Here is a 20563-nt window from a genome sequence, read left to right as displayed (position 1 = left end):
TTCCTGGCAGAATGGGGTTGGACTGGGTCTCTTGGAGTCACTTCCAACTCTAGGATTCTGTATAGCCATCTGTCAGGAGGGCTTTGATGGGGTCTATGGAAGAAGGGGGTTGGACTAGATGGCCTTTGGGTGCCCTTCCAAACTCATTTCTTACCCATTATTGATGTATTGTATATTGTTATTGGTTTGTAATTGATATTTCTGTGAGCCACCCCGAGTCCCCTCCGGGGGAAATAGTGGCAGGATACAAATAAACTCATTATTATTATTATTATTATTATTATTATTATTATTATTATTATTATTATATTAACATTTTACCTGAGCCCAAAGTCCATTCACATCCTTCTACCTGAATCTATTACTATATTATTATTACTATTGTTATTTACCTGAGCTCAAAGTACATTCACCTGTCCTTCTACAGGAGTCCGTTGTTGTTATTATCGTTACTTGAGCAAAAGGCCATTCACCTGTCCTTCTACCCAGGTCTATTATTATTATTATTATTATTATTATTATTATTATTATTATTTTATTGTATGACACAGCAAACAAGATAGAAATGCTGGATTTTGTATCACAAAATCACAAGTCAAACACTTCCCAAGTGTCTAGGACTGTGTGGTGTATTTTCAGATGATGCGTGCAGATCCCAGTAGGGTGGCCTTTTGCAGTTGTTGTTGTTGTTGTTATTATTATTATCTCTCTGGTAGGTTTGCCTTCCTCTTGGACCACGGCCTCGAGATCTATGTCTGGAGGGGAGGACAAGCCACATTGAGCGCCACCACCAAAGCCAGGTAAGTCGGCTAAGGCTTAGGACTGGGATTGACTACTAGACTTGGGGCTGCTCTTGGAGACTGTTTGTCCCAAAGAGCTGTGTTTCCGGGTCACAATGCCATCCTTATCCAGCCTTATATGGCTACTCAAAGGGACATATCTCCCTACATGAGCTCTTAGGATCTTTTGGATCCTCATTTTTTGGACTATTCTTGGGCTATTATTATTATTATTATTATTACTTTTATTATTATTTTATTTTATTATGACACAGCAAACAAGATAGATATGCTGGATTTCGTATCACAAAATCACAAGTCGAACACTTCCCAAGTGTCTAGGATTGTGTGATGTATTTTCGGATGATGCGCTCAGATCCCAGCAGAGTGGCCTTTTACAGTTGGCAGATCGTAATTTTGTCAATGTCTGTTGTTTCCAAATGCCGGTTGAGATCTTTTGGCACGGCACCCAGTGTGCCCATCACCACCAGGACCACCTGCACTGGTTTCTGCCAGAGTCTTTGAAGTTCAGTCTTGAGGTCCTGATAGCGGCTGAGTTTTTCCTGTTGTTTTTCGTCAATGCGACTGTCACCTGGGATGGCGACATCAATGATCCAAACCTTGTTCTTTTCCACAACTGTGATGTCTGGTGTGTTGTGTTCCAGAACTTTGTCAGTCTGGATTCGGAAGTCCCACAGTATCTTTGCGTGCTCATTTTCCAATACTTTCATTGGAAAAAAATATATACTTTTATTATTAGTATTATTATTATTGTATGACACAGCAAACAAGATAGACATGCTGGATTTTGTTTCACAAAATCACATGTCGGACACTTCCCAAGTGTCTAGGACTGTGTGATGTATTATTATTATTATTATTATTATTATTATTATTATTATTATTATTATTATATTGTATGACACAGCAAACAAGATAGATATGCTGGATTTCGTATCACAAAATCACAAGTCGAACACTTCCCAAGTGTTTAGGACTGTATGATATTATTAATTATTATTATTATTAATATTATTATATTGTATGACACAGCAAACAAGATAGATATGCTGGATTTTGTATCACAAAATCACATGTCGAACACTTCCCAAGTGTCTAGGACTGTGTGATGTATTATTATTATTATTATTATTATTATATTGTATGACACAGCAAACAAGATAGATATGCTGGATTTTGTATCACAAAATCACATGTCGAACACTTCCCAAGTGTTTAGGACTGTATGATATTATTTATTATTATTATTATTATTATTATTATTATTATTATTATTATTATTATTATTATTGTATGACACAGCAAACAAGATAGATATGCTGGATTTCGTATCACAAAATCACAAGTCGAACACTTCCCAAGTGTTTAGGACTGTATGATATTATTTATTATTATTATTATTATTATTATTGTATGACACAGCAAACAAGATAGATATGCTGGATTTCGTATCACAAAATCACAAGTCGAACACTTCCCAAGTGTTTAGGACTGTATGATATTATTATTATTATTATTATTATTATTATTATTATCTGGGGTACAATAATAAAAACATGGGGAAAGTCTACTTTCGGCGTTCGGTTATGGTTCCCCCCTTGAATTCCTCTCTTTTCAGGCTCTTTGCGGAGAAGATCAACAAGAACGAGCGGAAGGGCAAAGCGGAGATTGTGCTCCTGACCCAGACGCAGGAGACCCCCGAGTTTTGGGAGGTCCTGGGGGGGCAGCCGGAGGAGATCAAGGCCAACGTCCCGGAAGACTTCCGGCCCCCCAGGCCCAAGCTCTACAAGGTCCGGAGAGGGACGAGTTCGGTTTAGGAAGGGGTTGGACCGGATATCCTTTGGGGGTCCCTTCCTCCTCTAAGGGTTCTCCTTCTGTTCCTGGGCAGGTCGGCCTGGGTCTGGGCTACCTAGAATTACCCCAGATCAACTACAGACTCTCCGTCGAACACAAAAAGAGGCCGAAGGTGGATCTGTTGCCGGAGATGAGGCTGGTAAGGCGAGAGGGAGGGAGGTGTTTACAAAAATGCAAGTGTGTATTATTATATTATTGTTATTGTTATATTACGGAGCAGTGCTGAATTATTATTATTATTATTATTATTATTATTATTATTATTAATTATTTTATTGTATGACACGATAGATATGCTGGATTTGCAAACAAGATAGATATGCTGGGTTTCGTATCACAAAATCACAAGTCGAACACTTCCCAAGTGTCTAGGACTGTGTGATGTATTTTTGATGATGCACGTAGATCCCAGTCGGGTGGCCTTTTGCAGTTGGCAGATCGTAATTTTGTCAATGTCTGTTGTTCCCAAATGGCGGCCGAGATCTTTTGGCACGGCACCCAATGTGCCCATCACCACCGGGACCACCTGCACTGGTTTCTGCCAGAGTCTTTGTTAATTATTGTTACTTATTTGTAATTATTATTATTATTATGGTGCAGTGCTGAATTATTATTATGGTGTATTGCTGAATTATTCTTGGTATTATTTATTGTTATTGTTATGGTGTAGTGCTAGATTATTATTATCATTATTATTATTATTATGGTGCAGTGCTGAATTATTATTATGGTGTATTGCTGAATTAATATTGGTATTATTTGTTATTGTTATGGTGTAGTGCTGGGTTATTATTATTATTATTATGGTGCAGTGCTGAATTTGAATGCGATTTCCTGCTTCTTAGTGGGGGGTTGTACTAGATGGCCCATGAGGTCTCTTCCAACTCTACTATTCTATGATTCTATGAATTGTTATTATTATTGTGCATTGCTGAATTATTCTTGGTATTATTTATTGTTATTGTTATGGTGTAGTGCTGGATTATTATTATTATTATTTTATTATGACACAGCAAACAAGATAGACATGCTGGATTTCGTTTCACAAAATCACAAGTTGAACACTTCCCAAGTGTCTAGGACTGTGTGATGTATTATTATTATTATTATTATTATTATGCAGTGCTGAATTATTATTGGTATTATTTATTGTTATTGTTACGGAGTAGTGCTGGATTATTATTGGTATTATTTATTGTTATTGTTATGGTGCTTTGCTGAATTATTGGTATTATTTATTGTTATTGTTATGGTGTAGTGCTGGATTAGTATTATTATTATTGTATGACACAGCAAACAAGATAGACATGCCGGATTTCGTTTCACAAAATCACAAGTCGAACACTTCCCAAGTGTCTAGGACTGTGTGATGTATTATTATTATTATTATTATTATTATTATTTTATTATAACAGAGCAAACAAGATAGATATGCTGGATTTCGTTTCACAAAATCACAAGTCGAACACTTCCCAAGTGTCTAGGACTGTGTGATGTATTATTATTATTTGGTGCAGTGCTGAATTAATATTATTATGGTGCATTGCTGAATTATTATTGGTATTATTTATTGTTATTGTTATGGTGTAGTGCTGTATTATTATTATTATTATTTTATTATTATATTATGACACAGCAAACAAGATAGATATGCTGGATTTCGTATCACAAAATCACAAGTCGAACACTTCCCAAGTGTCTAGGACTGTGATGTATTATTATTATTATTATTATGGTGCAGTGCTGAATTATTATTCTGGTGCATTGCTGAATTATTATTGGTATTATTTATTGTTATGGTGTAGTGCCGGATTATTATTATTATTGTTATTTATCGTTTTTCCTCGCAGCTCCAGAGCCTCTTGGACACCAAGTCGGTCTACATCCTGGACTGCTGGTCGGACGTCTTCATCTGGATCGGGCGCAAGTCCCCGCGGCTGGTGCGGGCGGCCGCGCTGAAGCTGGGCCAGGAGCTCTGCAGCATGCTCCACCGCCCCAAACACGCCATGGTCCTCCGCAACCTGGAGGGCACCGAGTGCCAGGTGAGGCATCGCAGGCCCAGGTGTGCCAAAGGGAGCTTTGGCCCCGTGCGAGAAATGTACAGTACTTTACTTCGGCAGAGAAATTTAAGACACAAACGTATTTTGGGGTGAAAACAATCCATGGGAAAGGGATCTAGGAGTCTTAGTAGACCGCAAGCTGAGCATGAGCCAAGGGTGTGAGGCAGCAGCAAGAAAAGCTGATGCGATTCTAGACTGAAATTGATTTCAATAGGGAGAGATGCAGTACTGTAGTTAGGAAATAGAAATGAAGTGTACAGAGTTAGGATTTTTCTTTTTTTCGTGTCAGGAGCAACCGGAGTTGCTTCTGGAGTGAGAGAATTGGCTGTCTGCAAGGACGTTACCCAGGGGACGCCCAGATGTTTTGATGTTTTACCATCCTTGTGGGAGGCTTCTCTCATGTCTCTGCATGGAGCTGGAGCTGATAGAGGGAGCTCATCCACGCTCTCCCCGGTTGGGATTCGAACCTGGCAGCTTTCAGGTCAGCAACCCAACCTTCAAGTCACGAGGCCACCAGAGATAGTATGATAAACCATGGATCTAGGAGTAAACCATGAGCTGAATGTGAGTCGAGAGTGTGATGCAGCAACGAAAAAGGCCAATACGATTGTAGGCTAAATCCGTAAAAGTCTAGTATCCAGATTGAGGGAAGTTATAGCCCCACTCTAACCTCACATGGAATAACATTGAGTCTAGTTCTGGACAAAGCAACTCAAGGACAAGATGGAAAGTGTTCAAAGAAGGGGGACGAAAAGGATCAAAGGTTTGGAAGCGTCATATCTGGGAGGGATACATCCCCAGGTTTTGTTGTGGAGACACAAAACCATGGATGATCGCAAACCCTATGAGTCCTGCTCTCTTTCCAGGTCTTCAAGTCCAAATTCAAGAACTGGGACGACGTCTTGAAGGTGGATTACACCCGCAACGCGGAATCGGTCCAGAAGGCCGAGGGCATCTCCGGGAAGGTCCAGAAGGACGTCGAGAAGAAGGACCAGATGAAGGCGGACCTGACGGCCCTCTTCTTGCCCCGACAGCCCCCCATGCCGCTGGCCGAGGTGGGGCCCCGCACTGGAGTCCCCCCTTGCCTTTGGGGTCCTCCAGATATTGTGGACTTCAACTCCCATTGGGTTGTGTTGGCCTCTTCTTCTTTGGGATGGCTTTCACCGGTGATGGTGGCACCTGGGATGGTGTTTCTTCTCCTTCCACATAGTGCCTCTTCCTTATGACGCTCTCCCTTTGCAGGCAGAGCAGCTCATGGAAGAGTGGAACGAAGACCTGGACGGTATGGAGGGCTTCGTCCTGGAGAACAAGAAGTTTGCCCGCCTGCCGGAGGAGGAGTTTGGCCACTTCTACACCCAGGACTGCTACGTCTTTCTCTGCCGGTGAGACCCACGTTCACATCCCACTTCCCTCCGTTCCTAAAATCATAGGAAATGAGATGGTTTTCAATTGCCGGCAGATAGAGACCAAAGAGGGAACCGTCTTATGACACCAAGATGACATCTTTGCGTGCTCATTTTCCAATACTTTTGCAGGTTTGTGATCCCACCAGTTCTTTGCTGCTGGAAGGTGGTACTTGAGGCATAAGTTCCAATGAATCATTTGGGCCACATAGTTGTGCCTCTGTTTGTAGTCTGTCTGTGCAATTTTCTTACAGCAGCTGAGGAGATGATCAATGGTTTCGTCGGTTTCCTTGCACAGTCTGCATTTTGGGTCAACAGCTGATTTTTTGATCTTGGCCTGAATTGCCTTTGTTCTGATGGCTTGCTCCTGGGCTGCAAGGATCAGGCCTTCTGTCTCCTTTTTCAGGGTCCCATTCGTGAGCCAGAGCCAGGTCTTCTCCTTATCAGCTTTTCCGTCAATTTTGTCAAGGAACTTTCCATGCAGTGTTTTGTTGTGCCAGCTGTCAACTCTAGTTTGTAGTGCGGTTTTCTTATACTGGTTTTTTGTCTGGTTTTCTTTTGTCTGGTTTTATTCTTATTCTTATTATTATCTGCAGAACTTGCTTATGTGAAAGGTAAGAGGCAGTAATGTTTTTTTCCCGTTTGCGAAAGGTACTGGGTGCCGGTTGAATGCGAAGAGGATGAGGAGGAGAAGAAGAAGAAGAGGAAGAAGGGAGTGGACGGGGCTGGTGGAGGAGAGGACGAAGACGAGGAGGAAGATGAGGAGGAGGAGAAGCAGCCGGAGGAGGACTTCCAGTGTGTGGTGTATTTCTGGCAAGGGAGGGAGGCCTCCAACATGGGCTGGCTGACCTTCACCTTCAGCCTCCAGAAGAAGTTCGAGAACCTTTTCCCCGGGAAGCTGGAGGTGAGTGGACCGATAGGTACGATTGACGACCCTGAGAGAGTGTGACTTGCCCAAGTTCTGACTTCTGGCCCTTTTCTCGCAGGTGGTGCGCATGACCCAGCAGCAGGAGAACCCCAAGTTCCTCTCCCACTTCAAGCGCAAGTTCATCATCCACAAAGGCAAGCGCAAGGCCAAGGAGGACAGCCTCCAGCCCAGCCTCTACCACATCCGCACCAACGGCAGCGCCCTTTGCACTCGGTACGCGCCTCCGGTCAAGTTCGCTAGAAGGGGGCTCCGTGGGGAGGGAACCCCAGGGGTCATCTAGTCCATTTTGGAACACTATCAGCCCTCTTAATAATAATAATAGTCTTTAATATTAGCTGGTTTGAGCTTCCTTTGGCAGACACAGTAGCGGGGTATAAATAATAATAATAATAATAATAATAATAACAACAACAACAATAGCCTTTAATATTAGCTAGTTTGAGCTTCCTTTGGCAGACACAGTAGCGGGGTATAAATAATAATAATAATAACAACAACAACAATAGCCTTTAATATTAGCTAGTTTGAGCTTCCTTTGGCAGACACAGTAGCGGGGTATAAATAATAATAATAATAACAACAACAACAATAGCCTTTAATATTAAGTAGTTTGAGCTTCCTTTGGCAGACACAGTAGCGGGGTATAAATAATAATAATAATAATAATAATAATAATAATAATAATAATAATAACAAAAAACAACAACAACAATAGCCTTTAATATTAGCTAGTTTTAGCTTCCTTTGGCAGACACAGTAGCGGGGTATAAATAATAATAATAATAACAACAACAATAGCCTTTAATATTAACTAGTTTGAGCTTCCTTTGGCAGACACAGTAGCGGGGTATAAATAATAATAATAATAATAATAATAATAATAATAATAATAATAACAAACAACAACAACAATAGCCTTTAATATTAGCTAGTTTTAGCTTCCTTTGGCAGACACAGTAGCGGGGTATAAATAATAATAATAATAATCTTTAATATTAGCTGGTTTGAGCTTCCTTTGACAGATACAGTAGCGGGGTATAAATAATAATAATAATAATAATAATAATAATAGTCATTAATATTAGCTGGTTTGAGCTTCCTTTGACAGACACAGTAGTGGGGTATAAATAATAATAATAATAATAATAGTCTTTAATATTAGCTGGTTTGAGCTTCCTTTGGCAGACACAGTAGCGGGGTATAAATACCACCACTGCTATTAGTATTGCAATATTAATATAAGAATAAGAATAATAGTATTATAATATTAATATAAGAATATTAGTATTATACTAGTATGATAATAAGTGTTATAATATTAGTATAAGAATGTTAGTATTATGCTAGTATGATAATAATAGTATTATATTAGTAAGAATGTTAGTATTATACAAGTATGATAATTTTATTATACAGGTATGATATTATAATAGTATACGAATATTAGTATTATGCTAGTATGATAATAGTGTAATATTAGTGTAAGAATGTTAGTATTATGCTAGTATGATAATAGTATTATAATATTAGTGTAAGAATAATATTTGTATTATACTAGTATGATAATAATAGTATTATAATATTAGTATAAGAATATTCGTATTATGCTAGTACAGTAGAGTCTCACTTATTCAAGCTAAACGGGCCAACAGAAGCTTGGATAAGCGAATATTTGGATAATAAGGAGGGATTAAGGAAAAGCCTACTAAACATCAAATTAGGCTATGATTTTACAAATTAAGCACCAAAACATCATGTTATACAACAAATTTGACAGAAAAGGTAGTTCATTATGCAGTAATGTTATGTAGTAATTACTGTATTTACGAATTTAGCACCAAAATATCATGATATATTGAAAACATTGACTACAAAAATGGCTTGGATTATCCAGAAGCTTGGATAAGCGAGACTTGGATAAGTGAGACTCTACTGTATGTGTGAACTAAAACCTCTAACACATATAAACATGAACATAAAATTAAACATAGAAATGTTTTTAAAATACATAGTTAAAACTTATGGAACCAGGAAATCTTATTGAACTACCCAACACTTCTACTGGAAGTTAGCAGACATTTTTTCCATTCAGCGAATAAACCAATAATTACATTTTTGGTTGGGTTTTTGAGCATTTTAATGGATTTTAATGTATTTTAAATTATTAATTTGCAGCTGCATCCAGATCAATACAGACTCCGGACTCCTCAACTCAGAATTTTGTTTCATCTTAAAGGTAAAAAACAAATCCCAAATTCAATTGAAATACATTATTAATACTAATGTCAGCTGTAGCAATAAAATACTTGGACTTGCAATATTTTTGCAGGGGAAAGCAGTATTCATTTCCCTTCATCCAATGACTCTGGTCCCTTTTTTCCCATTACTCCAGGTCCCCTTTGAGAGCACCGACAACCAAGGCATTGTTTACACTTGGGTCGGTCGAGCGGCCGACCCGGACGAGGCCAAATTGGCCGAAGACATCATGAACCACATGTTTGATGATTCTTACAGCAAACAGGTGAGACAGGGAAATATGGCAGGAAAAAGTGTTTCTATCATAGGTTGTATACAAAACTTATTAGAAGTTTTAATGCTGACATGGTTCAACCCTTCTTTCTCTGTTTCCAGGTGATAAACGAAGGAGAAGAGCCCGAGAACTTCTTCTGGGTCGGGATCGGGCCACAGAAACCCTATGACGGAGACGCCGAATACATGAAGTACTCACGTCTCTTCAGGTGGGGACTGATCCTATTCCTTTCCTCTCAATTATTTAGAATAATTTTAATTGTGTTGTGGTTTGCTGTTAGCCACCTTGAATCCACTATATGGGGGCAAATATATTATTATTAATAGTAATAATAAATAATAATAGGGCTAGCGGCTTGTTTCATAAACGAAAGGCCTAATTCCTAAGAAAATTATCTGTCTGTGCTCCCAGGACATAGGGATGACCCTATACTCTTTTGAGAAATATAATTTAAGATGGAACGGTGTACAGAAATACAATCTATATATATAAAAGAGTGATGGCATCACGGCGACCCACAAAACAACAAAACTACAGGCCCCCCAACCTCGAAATTTGACAACACAACCCATCAGCCACGCCTCTAGGTTGATACAACAAAAAGAAAAGAAAAATAAAGTCCTAATTAGAGAGAGAGGAATAATTGCTTTTATCCAATTGCTGCCAGTTAGAAGGCTAAGCTCCTCCAACTTGGTCTCCTAGCAACCCAATAAAAAATAATAAAAAACACTAAAAATAATTTAAGACACTAAAAATTAATACAATACAATAATAAAATATAATAAATAAAAAGATAACTTACAATAAAATTAATTAAAAAATACAAATAACGTCAAATAAAAATTACACAACAATTTTTAACCAATACCACCACCATTTTGCCACAGCAACGCGTGGCTGGGCACAGCTAGTACTGTAATATATTTTTAACGCGTTCAATATAATGTAGCTGTACCCCTATATGACTCCATTGGGATTCAGATAGGAATACGAATTCATTACAAATATGCATTTGTAATGTGTTTGCATCCTGATATGAACCTTAATGGACTCATACAGGGATCCATAGACATCAATACTTGTGATGTAATGTTATTTGTACTGTATTCCTATAGGAACCCATTAGCGATTGAAATACGTTACAGGCACATTTATTGCAAACATAGACACAGGGTCTTCTGGGTGTTGTTTCCCAGACTCTGGACCTCATATAGTGGATGGGTTTGACTGATGGGATTTGTAGTCCACCCAATCACAGTGACTAACAAGACTTTACCATCTTTACGTAAACATGGGACTCTTCTGACCTTGCTTCCCCAGGTGCTCCAACGAGAAGGGCTACTTCGCCGTGTCGGAGAAGTGTTCGGACTTCTGCCAAGACGATCTTGCGGACGACGACATCATGCTTCTGGACAACGGGCGGGAGGTGAGTGTCTTTGGGGTCCAGGGACAAAAAGGCACCCCAAATCCAAAGATACAAGGGTCAGGTTGCAGAACCAACCCATCTCCATTGGCTCAAATGGTAGAGCACCTTCCAGGCTGCCATTTGGATCAAATATTACGCAAGGAGTGCCAAGCTACCTCTTTTCGCAATTCCATTTTCTATACATTTTATTTCCAGAGTGTGTATTTATTTTTGGAAGTTGGTGTTTTAATCATTTCAAAAAAATCGCTAGTATAAGAGTAAACCAGGGGTCCGTGTGCATGCTGTAGGGGTATCATACTACTACTACTACTACTAATTATTATTATTATTATTATTATTATTATTATTATTATATTCTGCTTATTTTCTCTTAGCGGCTAACAATACTAAAAACACTGCAATGTGCAATTATAACTATTATCATTATATCCCGTTGCTTCTCTCTTAAGACTCAAAGCAGCAAATAATGGTAAAACAGTACAATATTTAATACTACTACTACTATTATATCCTTTTTTTAAGAGACCCAGTGTCTTAAGAATGCTAACGATACTGAAAACCCTACAAATATAACAATAGTAATAGTAGTAATATGAATTACCTGCTAGTAATAATAATGTAATGCATTTATTACGCACCAGTAGTAATATAATAAATTTAATAATATTTATTACAGTAGAGTCTCACTTATCCAACATAAACGGGCCGGCAGAATGTTGGATAAGCGAATATGTTGGATAATAAGGAGGCATTGAGGAAAAGCTTATTAAATATCAAATTAGGTTATGATTTTACAAATGAAACACCAAAACATCATGTTATACAATAAATTTGGTAGAAAAAGTAGTTCAATACGCAGTAATGCTATGTAGTAATTACTGTATTTACGAATTTAGCACCAAAATATCACAATATATTGAAAACATTGACTACAAAAATGCGTTGGATAATCCAGAACGTTGGATAAGCGAGTGTTGGATAAGTGAGACTCTACTGTATTATTAGTATTAATGTAATGCATTTATTACGCACCAGTAGTAATATAATACATTTAATAATATTTATTATTATTATTAATGTAATGCATTTATTACGCACCAGTAGTAATATAATGAATGTATTGTTCACCTCTAATCATAATAATATGATGAATGTATTACTCGCCAATAATAATAATAATAATAATAATAATAATGCCATATATCCTTTCACAGGTGTATATGTGGGTCGGGACTCAGACAAGCCAAGTGGAGATCAAACTGAGTCTCAAAGCATGCCAGGTATGGAGGATTCTTACGTGATGTGGCTGGGGATAATGGGAGTTGTGTTCCCAGATTGGGTCACTTAAGTAGCATTTTTTTCATCACATAATTCCCATTTAAGGGACAATTAACCAGTCGGATGTTGAGCCATACTGTTACAGTCCTCCTTTCTTCTTCGTGGTCTCTGTGAAATTGCACATATGGGTTTCCTGCACCCGTCTGTATGTGTGAATTTCATAGATGACCACTCAAAGAAACATGGTTACAGGTAAGCAACCCTTACCAGTTCTTCTCCTTCCTAGGTCTACATCCAGCACATGCGCTCCAAAGAGGCGGCCCAACCGCGGAAGCTCCGCCTCGTCCGGAAGGGCAACGAGCCGCCCGCCTTCACCCGCTGCTTCCACGCGTGGAGCGTTTTCCGGAAACCTCCTGCCTAGGACTGGCTAGTATGGCCTCTTATAAGAATCCCCTTTTCTTATTTATCTTCTAGCGCACCGGGGAAAATGTTACGAGAAGGGACGGAGCCAGGAGAGGCACCTCCCCTTTGAGGTGGAGTTAACCACAGCTCCGCCCATTTGGGGGTGGAGCTAAGGCAAGTCCCGCCCCACCTCCTGGGTGTCCTTCGAAAACCCAAACACTTTTGCACCGCTCTCCTCACTTGTGTTTTTCTTAGCGCACTGAGATTTCCGAGGCATTTCCTGGGGAATGTGGTGGCTGGGATTATTCGGGTGCTTCCACTGAGACTTCCGCTCTCTATTTTATGTATTCTATTCTATATAATAAAATTGAAAAATATGTCTCTCTGGATGAATGGATGGGAGAAAGCATGTATCTGTGATAGAAGGTGTCTTTGGCCATCTTCCCCATGGAGCCCCCTTCCCAATGGGCCATAGGTAGGTATGGATTTGTGTAGGTCTGGATCTATGAATGTATGGATCCATGTAGGTCTGGATTTATGTAGGTATGAAGTTATGGATCCATGTAGGTCTGGATCTATATAGGTATGAAGGTATGGATACATGTAGGTCTGGCTCTATGAAGGTATGGATCCATGTAGGTCTGGATCTATGTAGGTATGAAGGTATGGATTCATGTAGGTTTGAATCTGATGGTATGAAGGTATGGATACGTGTAGGTATGGATCTATGTAGGTATGAAGGTATGGATCTCTGTAGGTCTGGATCTATGTAGGTATGAAGGTATGGATTCGTGTAGGTCTGGATCTATGTAGGTATGAATTCGTGTAGGTCTGGATCTATGTAGGTATGAAGGTATGGATACATGTAGGTCTGGATTTATGTAGGTATGAAGGTATGGATACATGTAGGTCTGGATTTATGTAGGTATGAAGGTATCGATCCGTGTAGGGCTGGCTCTATGAAGGTATGGATCCATGTAGATCTGGATTTATGTAGGTATGAAGGTATGGATCCGTGTAGATCTGGATCTATGAAGGTATGGATCTCTGAAGGTATGGATTTATGTAGGTCTGGGTCTATGAAGGTATGAAGGCATGGATCCATGTAGGTCTGGATCTATGAAGGTATGAAGGTATGGATCCATGTAGGTCTGGATCTATGAAGGTATGGATCTCTGTAGGTATGGATTTATATAGGTATGAAGGTATGGATCTCTGTAGGTCCGGATCTATGAAGGTATGGATCTCTGTAGATATGGATTTATGTAGGTCCGGATCTATGAAGGTATGGATCTCTGTAGATATGGATTTATGTAGGTCCGGATCTATGAAGGTATGGATCCATGTAGGTATGAAGGTCTGGATTTGTGTATGTATGGATTTATGTAGGTATAAAGGTCTGGATTTGTGTATGTATGGATCTGTGTAGGTTTAAAGTATGGATCTATGAAGGTATGTAGGTATAGATCTGTGTAGGTACTGATTTGTGTAGATATGGGTCTGAATGAAAGATATGGGTCTTTGTAGGTATGGATATATCTAGGTATGTACATATATGTTTGTGTGTTTTTTCCAAAATGAGCTCTGTGACTCACGCCAACAACAGATCTGAACCAAACTTAGCACCCAGACCCTCCTTGACCAATTCTACAAACTGGTAGGTTTTTTTGGGGGGGAACGGATGGACCCGGGATGATGGGAGTTGTAGTCCATCAGGCATCCAAAGATCCAAGAGTATCCTACCACCCGAGAACCACCTGTATTTCTAAGGGGACCATTCATAAAATCCAAAACATGACTTCAAATATTTGTCTTTACAAAATACCTAACGTGAGCATCTCTGGGGACTAAGCTAGTTATTATTATTATTATTATTATTATTATTATTATTATTATTACTAATAATAATTTACTTCTAACCCACCCTCTCCCCGAACGGATTGAAAATGCTAAGTCTGCCCTGGACTACAAATCCCAGCATTGCATGACAAGCAAAGAGGAGTAACAGTTGGCATCCTAATACAATGGCAAGTAAATACAAAAGACAGCAAAATATTCACATCCCAATCAGCTACGCAAGTAAATCCGTTCTGGGTTTTAGTCCAAACTTTCAAAGCCATATCCAAAGTGTTGGAAACTTCCATCCTAAAATAGCTTTGGTTTTGCTTTATGAGAGATATCAAACCTATTAGCCTCAGAATGTTGTACTAATTAATAATAATAATAATATAAAATTTATTATATTATTTTAAAAGTTTAGACTAAAACACAGAGTGGCTTAATCTACTCCACTGGATAAGCTACAAATAGCAATTTATTAAGAGAAATTGAATGTTTCGTTCAGGTTTCGATCCAAGAGCCTTTCAGACAGACAGCCACACAGCCTTAAAGATATTACTGTAAATGCTTTATTCAGGGTTTTTTTTCTCGTTTCATTTATTAAAAACCTGTATTAATAACTAAACAAGGCTAAATCCGTTATCTGGACCGGAACCAAAAAAAAAAAAATTATTCCGAGAAGAGGGTACATTCTACCGAGAAGACTTAATTCCCTCCCTCTCCTCTACCAATTCATCAAAAAGGAAATTAAGACACACAATGGCACATTTCCGCTACGAATTCATCCCAGTTTAGAAACGCCATTTGCTCTCTTTGACACAGACACACATACAAGGGACGGGGAATGGAAACCGTACCGAAATATTCCAAATTTCGTGCAAAGTCGTCATTGGAAGGAATGGCGAATCAACTTCGCGCAAAACTCGGTATTTAAGACTGGATCCTTATGTTAGGCTGAGCCCAAATAATTTCAGATATATAATATATATATATATATATGGCAAAAGCATGTATGTATGTATGTATGTATGTATGTATGCTTTTGCATATATCTGAAATTATTTGGGCTCAGCCTAACAGGAAAGAAGGATGGGAAAAAACACGTGTGTGTATGTATATGTATATGTGTGTGTGTGTGTGTGTGTGTATATATATATATACACACACACACACACACACACACATATATATACACACATACACATACACACATACACGTGTTTTTTCCCATCCTTCCTAGGCCTTTTGTGCCAAGGAAAGGCTGGAAAACATATATTTTCTATGTTTATATTTTCCAGCCTTTCCTTGGCACAAAAGGCCCCGGAAGGATGGGAAAAAAACATGTCCACACTGCAGAATCTGTCACAGTTTGATACCGCTTTAACTGTTGTAACGGAATTTTGGAACTTCTCAAAGAACCTAGAATGTTATGGCAGTTAAAGCGGTTTCGATGTGCTGCAATTGAGGACTGTAGATGCATCCCGAGGATTGCAGACTACAAATCCCATGCGACAAGTTATGGTCTTTTTTGGCACCGGATTATTTTCATACTTGGAAGGAATGTGAACGAAAAACCCAAATAAAGTGTTTGAATTTCAGACGAAAGACCTTCCAATGGAAGAAGGAATGAAACAGACAATGGAAGAGCAAACGTGAGTCGTGGTTTTGCTCAGGAATGGGAATTATATGGCATTTTCGGTCAATCTGGACTGCACGGCCACACATTTTGCACCTTTGCAAAAGGGAAACGCAGTCCAAAAACATCCAAACACATACTAGACTTACCCTGTTCATACCAATCCAAAAGTGAAATTAAAACTGAATTGCAAAACCCATCATATTCCCAACAAGGGAGGATGGGACTTGTAGTCCCACTTGTAGGGTTCAAAATAGCTTTGTTTCAAGAAGCCACTAACTGCATGCAGCTAAAGAGAGAATTCATGCAGATGTCCGAAAGCAATCATTAACTCCCCCAAATTGGCTGTGCAGAGGAGGGGATGATAGGTTTTGCAATCCAGTATACTTCTCTTATTACAGGAGACTTTTCGGGTGGAGAAACATACCTTACAAAGTGACTGAAATCCCGCCTAAATGTCCGAAAAATTCACGTTGTAGACGAACAGCAAAGCAGGAAAAGGACGTGAATTCTGACATTATTTTTTTTTTGCTGGTTCAAGCACCAAGGTTTGTGCCCCAAAGTTCTCCCGAAGTCTTGCTTTTCCCCACAAAGTGGACCCCGACTCGCTCGACACCCCCAAAAGACTTCATAAGAAGGATCCTTCAAGAAAAACACCGTCAAATATAGGAAAACCCTTAGAAAAGTGTCCCGAAAAAGGCAGGATTTGGCTCCAAAAGGAGCTTTTCGGGGAGGAGGCTCCGTACCGATTCCGTCCGGTTTCCCAATTCAAAGGCTCTGGAAATAGGTCAAAATACTTATGCGGGAAAAAACAAAAAAAAAATCGTACGATAAAAGGATTTCAAGGTTCCAAAGGTCCTATATAAAAAGCCGCTAAGAGCTCAGGTTGAGGCTTCGCTCCAAAGAAACGGTGCTGACTCGGTTCCATTCTTTCCTTGCTCAAGAGGTGCAACCGGTTCCTTTCGCGCAACGCAATTGACCCGTTGTAAACGGATGGCACAGGATTTTTTTCCGCCGTTAGAAAAAAAGACAAAGACGGATCGAGAGGCAATTTCGGAAACGTACCGAAAACGAGAAGGTTTCTGGGTTCAAGGTAATCCCACTTGTTGTCAATCGTTGCGCAATGAACGGCGAAACAGCGTCTTTTTAAGAGTCTGTCGCAAAATCGAGTCCCAAGTTGCTTCTGCCTCTTTCGAAGGCTTCTGTAATAAGAAATTATATTATTGTTGGGTTGCTGTGAATTTGCCAGGCTGTCTGGCCATGTTCCGAAAGCATTCTCTCCTGACGTTTCACCCACATCTATGCAGGCATCCTCAGAGGTTATTGAGGTCTGTTGGAAACGAGGCAAGTGGGGTTTATGTATCTGTGGGATGTCCAGGGTGGGAGAAAGAACTCTTGCCAGTGATTTCATGAAAGCCTCCAACAACACATTATGTTTCATAGTTATTGGTGCCGTCTTGGTCCATACCTCATTTAATTAGGATCCCCGGAGAACGAGCCTCGTCCTCGTTGATGTTCCTCCGGTTTCTCTCAGTTTCTTCTGAAGGCCTGAAAGACAATGAAAAAACACTGTATTGGTTTGGGTAACGAATTTATAACGACTGCCACCAATTTGTAAAGGACTATGAACGACTAACACCAATTTGGCAAACTGCAACCACCAAAGACTCAGGGAGACCTTTTACTTTGTAGCGTAACTTGGTTTAGAATATATGCGACAGAGGCTTAGATGTTGGAAGAACAATAACAAGTTTATTCAGGCACAGAGCTTAGTGGTTACAATGGTGTTTCTCACGTAGAGGTATTCTTATTAACAGTTACAATACTAGAATGAGATGAATCAACTCTCTAAAGTATCACTTCTTTTAAAGTAATTAAAACTTCTTCCTCTGCTACTTTTAAACCATTACTTCAATGGATCTTTGTGAGTCCAGCTGGGATTGGTTCCCAAAGTCTGAAACTTGGACTATCTAGTGACGTCAAACCACAGTCACCCCTGTGATATACTATCACAGATTCTCTGTTCCTTACCAGGACACAGACTACATTTAATAAGTCACCAAACTTATTTAAACCCGACTCAAAATGAACAATTGAGTCTCCTTGATCCCTTCAACCTGGAATCAATCTTCCCTGTGCCTCCTCAGAGCACAGACTGACTTTCTTTTTTAAACTCTGCACTCCTTCAACTAATCCGCAGTTTGCTCCGCCTACTTCTCCATGGCAACCAGCCTCTGAGTGCTGATATGCAATAACTGTAATAACATCTGTAAACCAAAATTCGTACTTCATTACAGTTTGGCTTATGGGATGCTTCTCCAAAATGGTCAGTACCAGAAGTGTTTCCTATTTCGGGGAGCATTCAAAGAAGAGGGAGTAGTCAAAGCTCCCATTACTCCCATTTCTCCAGAGAGACTTACGTCAAATAGTCCTTGACTTCCTCCGCCGTGATGTCTCCCGTCATATCCAGAGGGGTGTCGATGCTGTTGTTGGGGGAGTCGACGGGCGTCGGGGAAAAGGACGCTTGGTGCTCTTCGGGAGACCCTTAAAAGAAGCAGAGGGAGACGCATAAAACCGGGGCCCTAAAAACCCCAACACCGGTCTGGTTTTGGCATGCCATGAATCAGTCGCAGGCAGTTTTGTATGCTTTCCAACAACGGGTTTCACTTACTTTCGATGCTGGAAAGGGAACGGTTGGGGTCTGAACTCCGGACGACGTGGGTCCCGTTGGCTTGGTTCAGTTTGGGCGTCAAGGCAAAACTGTTCCTGAAAGAGCAAGGAAGCGGCGTTGGGCATTCGGGTCAAGACTGCAATGGGTGAAACCCTTTCTCAAATGCTTTTTTGGGGCACCTGACTGACCCGAGGCAAGTGGCATCGTGGCTGCGGCTCGTGTCCAAAATGCAAAGCGGCTCCGTGATGTTCCTGGTGCTCAAGGAGAAGCGCTCGAACTCGGAGGGAGAAATCAGGTAAAAGCCTGGATAACAGAGAGACAACCATGGCAGGGCTCTCAAATTCTTGTTCCCAATCTGGGAAAAGATGGGATGGATAGACAAATGATAGGTAGGTAGCTAAGTACTGTTTATACTCAAGTATAAGTCTAGTTTTTGTTGTATGAACATAGAGGCATGGATGAGGGGTTGTGCTGCCAAGTTTAGTGTTTCTGGGATGTGTAGTTTTGTTGTTTTCTCCTAGGCCGAAATTTCATTACCCTTTTATATATATAGACTATACAGTAGTTGTCATCACAAACCAACATAACCAGACGAACTGTGAATCCTATCAAGAATTTCTTGTTACGATCCTTATTTCCATGTACACCTGGTACGTACATTTACCAATTCTGCATGCTCTGGTGTTCTGTTTGGCAGGCGCCAGGCATGCTTCCAAACAAAAACTTTGCTAGGTCTTACTTTTGGGGGAGGCCTTATATTTAGTAATTCAGCAAAACTGCTACTAGGTCTTATTTTCCGGGGATGTCTTATTTTCGGGGAAACAGGGTAGATAAAAAGATAGAGTTCATGATAGATGCTTATGATAGATATGAAAGATAGCTAGGATAGTAAGTATTGATCTTCTAAGGTAGCTGTAATGAAGTGTGTTTTTTATTTACAGATGCCATGTTTAACAGTGTTTTAAAAAGGGTTAATATTTCAGTTACTCAGCACTCAAAGTTGGTTGCCATGGAGAAGGCGGCAGAGCCAAGTGGGTTAGCTGAAGAGAGAGCAGAATTTGGAGAGAAAACTCAGTCAGTCTGTGGTCAGAGAACCATAGGGAAGGTTAGTTTTTAGAGTCGGTGCCCTTATGAGGTACCGAGAGACTGATTCTGGTTGAGGGATCAGGGTGGCTCAAATGTTTGATTTTTGAGTCAATTTTAAAATAAGTTTGGTGACTTATTTTAAGGTAGTCTGTAATTGGAGGAATTGCAGTTAAGACTGATTCTCAGTTGGAGAATCAGGGTGGCTCAAAGGTTGGATTTTGAGTCAAGTCTAAAATAAGTTTGGTGAGTTATTTTAAGGTATTCTGTCTCCTGACTAGGAACAGATATTCTGTGATTGAAGTGGAATTTTAAAGTTTGAATCACCTCATTCTGTTTATTGCAACTGTTAAGGAAAGTGCCTCTAAATGAGAATTGTAACTATTAAGCTTGTGCCTCAATAAACATGTTATTGTTCTTTTCCTTCAAACATCTCAGTCTCTGTCATATATACACATTAAGAATAAACAAGAAAGAAAAATAAAATTTTATAAGTCTCCTCTCTAAATAGCCAGTGGCTAAATCTTCCAATAGTGGTGGCAAGAGTTGATAATCCTCTCTATTTGGTGGCAGCATTATAAAACCTCTATAATTTGGTGGCAGCTTTTAAATAAAAATATGTTTAATAACTCCCACAATTCCTAATGGTGCCC

General features: G+C 39.7%; 2 protein-coding genes and 1 long non-coding RNA gene across 5 annotated transcripts in view; 2 read left to right on the top strand and 1 right to left on the bottom strand.

Annotated features, from left to right (window-relative positions):
- The window catches only part of flii (FLII actin remodeling protein), a 35066-nt gene extending 22006 nt beyond the window's left edge, over positions 1-13060 (top strand). For both annotated transcript variants that reach the window (XM_062964475.1, XM_003228308.4), the window contains exons 17-30: positions 717-800; positions 2419-2590; positions 2689-2793; positions 4505-4696; positions 5581-5769; positions 5957-6096; positions 6769-7021; positions 7104-7258; positions 9221-9281; positions 9438-9566; positions 9677-9783; positions 10896-11001; positions 12216-12281; positions 12566-13060. In XM_062964475.1, coding sequence (XP_062820545.1) covers positions 717-800; positions 2419-2590; positions 2689-2793; positions 4505-4696; positions 5581-5769; positions 5957-6096; positions 6769-7021; positions 7104-7258; positions 9221-9281; positions 9438-9566; positions 9677-9783; positions 10896-11001; positions 12216-12281; positions 12566-12700 — 1894 coding nt within the window. In that variant the 3' untranslated portion in view covers positions 12701-13060. The remainder of the gene's footprint in view (positions 1-716; positions 801-2418; positions 2591-2688; positions 2794-4504; positions 4697-5580; positions 5770-5956; positions 6097-6768; positions 7022-7103; positions 7259-9220; positions 9282-9437; positions 9567-9676; positions 9784-10895; positions 11002-12215; positions 12282-12565) is intronic.
- A 255-nt stretch (positions 13061-13315) lies between these two features.
- Positions 13316-15148, top strand: LOC134294201 (uncharacterized). The gene is made up of 4 exons (XR_010001172.1): positions 13316-13336; positions 13463-13526; positions 13575-13878; positions 13999-15148. It is a non-coding gene; the product is annotated as an uncharacterized LOC134294201 (long non-coding RNA).
- Positions 15149-16168: 1020 nt separating this feature from the next.
- Positions 16169-20563, bottom strand: part of llgl1 (LLGL scribble cell polarity complex component 1) — a 72206-nt gene continuing 67811 nt past the window's right edge. For both annotated transcript variants that reach the window (XM_062964476.1, XM_062964477.1), the window contains exons 19-23: positions 19016-19130; positions 18828-18922; positions 18577-18700; positions 17625-17704; positions 16169-17358 (exon numbers count right to left, since the gene is read on the bottom strand). In XM_062964476.1, coding sequence (XP_062820546.1) covers positions 17626-17704; positions 18577-18700; positions 18828-18922; positions 19016-19130 — 413 coding nt within the window. In that variant the 3' untranslated portion in view covers positions 16169-17358; position 17625. The remainder of the gene's footprint in view (positions 17359-17624; positions 17705-18576; positions 18701-18827; positions 18923-19015; positions 19131-20563) is intronic.

This window comes from Anolis carolinensis, unplaced genomic scaffold (genome assembly GCF_035594765.1).
Source record: "Anolis carolinensis isolate JA03-04 unplaced genomic scaffold, rAnoCar3.1.pri scaffold_13, whole genome shotgun sequence".
In the NCBI taxonomy this organism is placed as follows: Eukaryota; Metazoa; Chordata; class Lepidosauria; order Squamata; family Dactyloidae; genus Anolis; species Anolis carolinensis.
Note: the sequence above shows the minus strand (reverse complement) of the source record. Positions and strands in the feature narration are given on the sequence as shown.